Source organism: Amblyomma americanum, chromosome 1 (genome assembly GCF_052857255.1).
Source record: "Amblyomma americanum isolate KBUSLIRL-KWMA chromosome 1, ASM5285725v1, whole genome shotgun sequence".
Lineage (NCBI taxonomy): Eukaryota > Metazoa > Arthropoda > Arachnida > Ixodida > Ixodidae > Amblyomma > Amblyomma americanum.
The window spans coordinates 309,134,863-309,141,798 of record NC_135497.1 but is presented as its reverse complement, the minus strand read 5'-3'; the positions used below and the strand labels follow the sequence as shown (position 1 = coordinate 309,141,798).

At 47.1% G+C, this 6,936-nt stretch overlaps 1 protein-coding gene across 1 annotated transcript; it reads left to right on the top strand.

Moving 5' to 3' along the window:
• The first annotated feature begins 344 nt into the window (after positions 1-344).
• On the top strand, positions 345-2,686 carry LOC144120026 (uncharacterized). Its single transcript, XM_077652508.1, has 2 exons — positions 345-623; positions 2,547-2,686. Exons 1-2 carry the CDS (start codon positions 345-347, stop codon positions 2,658-2,660), a joined length of 393 nt encoding a protein of 130 aa, XP_077508634.1. The 3' UTR covers positions 2,661-2,686.
• Positions 2,687-6,936: the final 4,250 nt, after the last annotated feature.

Sequence of the window (6,936 nt, the reverse complement as noted above, 5' to 3'; positions counted from 1 at the left end):
CAAAAATTACGACAAAAGCGAGCCGATGTTCCTCATAGCAGATGTAAATTGACTCCCTGCATTGAAATAAAATGCGCGCTCAGTGACCTCCAAAATAAGGGTGTGATAACCATCGTTTTCTTGTCCGATCGCAGTCGAACAAGATAAAGGACAAAGAAAACCGTCTCGAGGTCTTCGTTCCTCTCTTGTCTGCCACTAGAGCCGCGCGAGAGATAGAACGCACGCCATCTTTATTTTAGAACCGTTCTTTCGCAAGGCGTCGCAGAGCTAAGTGCGTCCACTCAAGCAGTCCTGACCGGTCCACTACTCAGCGCCATCCAACTGGTTCCGGTCTCCACATCGCGATGGAGTATGATCTTGGACAAAGAGCTGACTGCTGCCACGAAAGGAGCCGGAACATCGCAACCCGCGTCACGCGGCCAGCTGGGAAGCCACCGGTCGCCGAGGTCACCAAGCGCTTCGTGGCCTACGTCCGGCGCCTCGGCCTTGCCTTCGGAGAACAAGGCGCTGGTCCCTACTACCACCATGACTACAACAAGGGGCGCTTTGGCTCCGAGAAGCGCGTGTGCGGGAATGCACCCTTCCAGGCGCAGCCGCCAGCCATCCCCCCAGAGACAGGCACGGTGAGCTTGCTTCTTAGCCCCGTTGATTTGCTTTGGTGCTCTGTTCGAATTCTCCTGTCAGGTGCTTCTGCGAACCTTTTTGTTCAAGGCATTCGGTCAGTGCGCGCGTTCAGAAGGTTCATCCCGTTGGTGCAGGTGCCGTCAGCGGAAGTTCGATGGTAGTCAGATGGTACTCCATTGCGAGCAGCCCTTGCGGGCAATGAATTTTTGCTTTCTCCGCATAGCGCTTGGAACCAACTCCTTGCTATAGCCGTAAGCTTTTGCAGAACAAAGTAACACTGGTGTAGCATGTCTTTCATGGGGAGGAAAAGCTAGCATCTTGCCGGCTGCTGATGACAGTACCCTCCGTGAATTTGAATGAAGAGGAAGGACTTCACCGGTAAAATATGCGAATGATAAAAAAAATTGACCTAGCGGTTACTCTTTTGATAATGAGAATTTGAGCTACCTCTCGAGAGGAACAGCGGAATACAGATGTTGTTTGCAGAAAAGGGTAGGTGTGCGTATTGTCAAGAGTGCTAGAATAGTCAGGAGCGCTCCCCAGTCACGGGGTGTGCAGGCATGCGTGTGGAATTGCGTGGGGCGTACAGTAGGGGCGCCAAGCACTGATGCCCTTATAAGGTCCGGTGGAACATATACAGTAAAGCATGGGGTAAAGTAGATGAAAAAAGAGAGGAAAGGCGCGGCAGTCACCCATTTTGTTGGCAGCAATCATTGATTATCTGTCTGGCGAATCAGCATTGCTTTGCACTGGAGCATACGTCTCGTCATATCATTTTGGTTACTGACAATGATAGCGACGCCTCATGCATGGAACTGAAGCCCTATGATCTGGCGCTGTAAAAAAACAGATTTCAAACTGTCGTGCTAGAAATGTTGACGTTATAACCTAGAAGTCATGGATAATGGTGACATAAGCCCCCTCGCAATTCGCAACTGAATATCAGTACTCGCCAACTAGCAGCCTGTGCGAGAATCCATCTAATTATGTCCGACATGGCAACGTTCGTTAGTTTTCGCAACGCCGTGATGCTGTTCGTGATGCTGTCGAGTGAAGAGTAAAAAAAAACGAAAAAGGTAACGTCGCGAAGGCTGCCTTCCATTTTGCGTGTCCTGTTACTGAAAAATCCTAATGGTGCTATCGTGTTGCATCTTGATGTAACAAGACGATGCCTCCGAAGATCGCCTGAAAGAAAAATGCTCAGCACTGAAGGGAATGGAGCCACGACGATAATCGTTTCTTCGGACCTTATCACTAACGAAGACTACATCCTTCTCAGTAGTCATCTATTTGTCATCAGTCATTTAATCTCGTGTGATCGTGCTGTGACCATGGTTACGTTTTGTAGGCTCGATGCGGCGTCGAAAACTGAAACGGTCACGGAGCTTTTCGTATCATCTGTAGGGGATTTACCTTGCTGCAATTGATGGGTTCCCTCTGTGAGTAAGCTATGAGGCAAACATACCATGGCGCTGGTGCTGCGGCAGTGCCTCGCTAAATACATTTGTACGTCAATGTGATGGCGCATGCAGAACAGGGACTATATTATTGAGGACAATTAGATTCTTGCCTTAATTTCTTGTAATTGTAATAATTGTAAATGGGTAGTCGTCGTTTTTACAGCATGTGGTACAAAACAACTGAGGCCAATTAGAGATGTCTCATTATCGTAATTGTACATCGGCCGTTGCTTGCCCTTCCTAATGAGCATCACCACATCGTTGAACAGTTTTCATGAAGAAGAAATTCAGTGCTCACGCACCATTTTAGCTTCCCGTACGGCTCAGCCAGTTTTTTTCCGCGAGTGTTTGTTTATTTGCGCTTAAAAACCCAAATTCACTGTGGCTGCTCGTTTAACTCGAAATTCTTCCACAAGTCTTATCGCGTGCAGCAAACAACACAGTCCTCGAACCCGTTTCCAGTGGAGCAAGACATCTACTTGGGGCCCCAGGCGTCGCCGCATGTGCGGTGCAGACTCCGCAGGCAGCAGCCCAGGCTTCCATGGGCGGCCATGCATGACAGCCGAGACGCTGTAGCTAGGAGGGCGTCCGGCCGTGCTGCCGCGGCTGCCCATGCCAGCCGCTGCCGTAAGTGGCATCTCACAGACGCATGCGCACTCCGTCTTCCCTCCTAGTTGTTCACCTGGAAATGAAACCGCAAATGTCATTTATGACGGTACATCGTGCCGGGTTTCGTGGCGCAAGGAATTATGCACGTCATGGTGAAAATTGTTGTAACCGCTGTGCAACAAATCAGAGACCTAATATGTGCCAGGTAAATGTTTTTTGGCGGCTGATTTCTCACATGGAGCTAATAAATGATGCTAACGTTGATGTAAGCAAAGCAGCAGTTCTAAATGCATTGTTAGGCCATAGACACAAGACAAGTTTGGTTTGTGATGCTTCAGTGCATTTATAGCCGCATTACTGGATGTCTGCTGCTATTTAATAAGTAGTCACTTTAGGCGCAACAGTGCAGTTTAGGTGGCATGCATTTGAAGTAATGAACATATATTGCAAGGGTTGCTATCTATAAAGTCCGTTCTGCTAACCACTGCAGCAACCGACGTAGTGATGCGCCTTATATGTTTCGGCTTATCAGGAGTTCACTTTTACCACTAAAACATAGAGAGAGGCGAATACAGCAGCTTGCGGTCGTTCTTCTTATTTACTGCGCGCCGTTTCTGTGGTGTTTTCGTTATGCTATTCTGTTCCCAAAGAGTACCGCGTATCATGCAGTCTACCTACAGAGATTAGCTGTCGATATCAACATAGAGTTGAGGCTTATGTGCAGTTCATTCGGATAGGAGTCCGAGAACATGGGTAATAAGGCATTTTAAATCTATCACAAAAGAAAATACAGCAAAGGAAGAAGTCCAAGGGGCCCCAAGAACTCACAAACAACGCAGTTTTATTTCGAGCCTTTCCAGCAAGCCCAACAGTAGGTCTCTTGGGGAAAGTGGGGGAACAAACCGTCTTCTCGCTTTTTTGAATCGCGCTTTATCCAGAGCATCCTGCATTATTCGATGGCTTCCACATCATGCGCAGAATAATTGCGTCGTACCTTGTGGCAGGTTCCTCATGACGTCATCTCCGTTGTATACAACGCGGTTGTAACGAAAAAAATAGCCAAACGTTTACTTAAAGTAAGTGCGCTAGCATATTCCCTTTTCTTTGTGTGTCTTCGGTGTCCAACATTCTCGGAGAAAATTTTTTAAAACTAGAAAATTGTAAGTTACTGTTATGAAACTATTGAAGGTATACAAAAAATGCTTTTGTCCAGAATCGTTCGGTAGGCGTTAGACTCGGTGATTGCGCTATGGGATTTAAATCGCGGGTTAAGTTTAGAGCTATCAATTGTAATCATGCGCAGTAAGTGCGAAAGCATGCGATCTTTTGGCGGCACTTACAAAGTAGCAGTCTAGATATTTATTTTTCCGGCTAACATCTCTCCGACTAAAACCTCGGGTTCGAATCCACTCGGGGGTGTTAAGTGTTTATTTCAGTTTAATTGTGCTCCGAGGTTTCATCCTCAGACGAGACGGCGTTTTCGCTATCGAGGAACTTAGTGTTAACGCACTCTATGCGACACAGCAGTGATCTGGAACTGTCATCCCTGGCTTAATGGCGCAGTCATTCTAGCGGGGCCAACCTCATCCTTTTGCGACGAGGCTCGTATCTGTCTAAATGTGCGCCCGCAAAGTACGTCAGTCGTGGGATGTAGGCGAAGAAAGCTGAAGAGACACCCACGACAAAGTGATGTTTATCTGTATGGATAAATTAAACTGTAGATATGAAAAGAGGCTACCTCAAATATAAATGGGAGGTTTTATTGGATAGAAAAGTTGTAAAAATAAAACACTGGAATCTTTGTCCTCTCCAGTTTTCGCGAGCAAAATGGGACGCGTGAATCCATTCATTGAATGCCCATCTCTGGGGCTAGGCAATACTGTTACTCACTCCTTGCGGTGATCAGGGAGTTTTTGGTCTTGAAGGCGCAAATTTGGATCGGGCGCCGAGACATATTTCGATGCAATTTTCTCAACTATAAATTTCTATATTGATGCCGGCCAAATATCAACATAGCGAAAAAACCCTCAGATCGGTTTTTACTGAGATCAAAAGTTAGAGCGAGTTGTCCTCAGTGTCCAGCCCAAGTACAAAAAGCTCACGCTAGTGCCTTTGCTTACGTAGACTGTACACAGCGACGGGGCCACGAAAAGAGAGTTTATAAATGGCGCCACTTAATTAACTGCATCGCCTCTCCTTTGGAACACTTCACTTGTATTTCTAAACGTCCAACGTTGCTGCAAGCATCGCATGCTTATAACGGTCGTTATTTTACTTGCAAATGGTGTATTGAAGAAAATAACGGCAATATGCAAATGAGGGAAAGTGTTCGCATACTGGAGAATACATCCGTTCCACAGCGGCACATATTGAGTATCCAAGACTCATTAGCAAAAGCTCTTGCGTTGTGGCAGTGTAATTGAAGCAGCAGCCATCATTCCCGAGGGTGTATCACACTGGCCGGAACTGTACCTTTGTCTCTTGCTTAGTAAAGCAACCGTGGGAGCCACTGAAATCGCTGGCATAAATGCGTTGAGCAGGGTTTCTTAGTGTCGGGATCCCTCCGGTTGATTCACCGCCCTCATTCGCTCTCTTTCTTCTGCAGACTGCTAGCCCGGAAGTTTGTGGACATACAGAGCGTGTTTGAGTGTCCTCGTGGGCTACGGAGATAATTGGTGGCAGTTTTGTTTTTAAATATTAGTGTTTTTTTTCGATATGGCTCTGTTGGATAATATTATCAAGAGTTTTGCAATTTATTAAATCGAAAGAACGCATATGCGGTATCTTTATTCCTTTCGCAACCTAGCAGCGCTCATCGAACACTGCGCCGTAGTTATCTAAGGGGTTATTGACTCACAAAAGCGCCTATAGCTGGCTGTAGAAATGTACTTAGAGAGGTTACATGGAAGACTTAGTCCATAGCACACATGGTGGACAAATATGCAGCGAAACGAAGCTCTGTTATTGGTGGCGTAGAGTCATCACAAATAAATTCTCCGAAGTATCCACCACCAGGCCATTATAATCACGGGGCTAAGCTCTCGACATCGCCCACTTCAGAGCAAAACGTCTGTCAATGGGAGGCCCACAGAGATATTTTTGTCGCTGAACAAGGTTTTGCGGCAGTTTTCGCTTATAGGACGCACCACGCCAATAGCCACGTCGTTTAACCCGTAAGTAGTTTTTTGCTCTAGTTCCTGCTGTAATGAATGTGTTTGAATCTTTTTGCTCAATTTCATAAAGAAAAACTTCATGGGTTGGCTGCGAGTATTTTTAGGACAGTGCTAGAATACAGCACCGCAATACGCTGAGTCATGTCATATACAGTATGCTTCGTGATCATCCCGGCTTTTTGCTCGAACTGCACTGAATCACGTAAATCATGTTTGGAAGATCCCCTATCTGCAATGAGCCGATGTGACTTTTTACTAAAACCAGCCAGTGCGCATGAATTCACCGGAAAACCTCCGCCCTGCATCAGCCCTACCTGTATGGGAAAGGTTATGGAGAGAATGGTCCTCAAAGCGCTCACTCGCCCGGAATGACAACTGTAGCACTTCCGCCATGTACTACCGCGCTCAAAATGACATGCAACACACGATCGAGTGGCCGCAGCGCTTTCCGGACGCACGGTGGTGCCAACAAGCGTCGTGCTTGAAAACAAAAGGAAAAGGAATCTGGTGTTCCACCAGCCAGCTGCATCCACCGCCCCGTCTGATCTATACAATGTGAGATCAACTGCGACATTCGCCTTGCATTAGCGTTGGCGATGCGGTAACGCTATGCTCCTTTAAAGACCAGAAGGCACAGGGGAGAAGGGTCACTGCTGGAACAGAAAAACTCTTTCCCTTGCGTTTTCAAGCTCGCCCTTTGCCGGCCCCACCATGCTTCCGGTAAGCGCTCCGGCCACGCGGCCGCGCGTTGCAAGTCATATTGAGCGCGGTAGTAGCTCCTCCCGAACGGTTCAGCAAGAATTTATGCTGTCAAAAGGTTGCGGAACGATTATAAAAAGACTTATGCGCAGTCCCCAACGCTGTGCAACTGCGCACTTTTGTGGGTGATGACGTCGAGGGTCTTAGCCAGCCTTTAGTAAACCGATACAGGAGTCCGACTATTAAACTAATGCTAAACTTCCTGTCCTGTCGGTCACTAAGACTCTGAATCGTATAATGAGGCCTATTCAGTCTTCAGCGTTGTGTAACTAGGTAGTGAAACCTCTTCCTGCTAAATGTGCCGGCTTTCG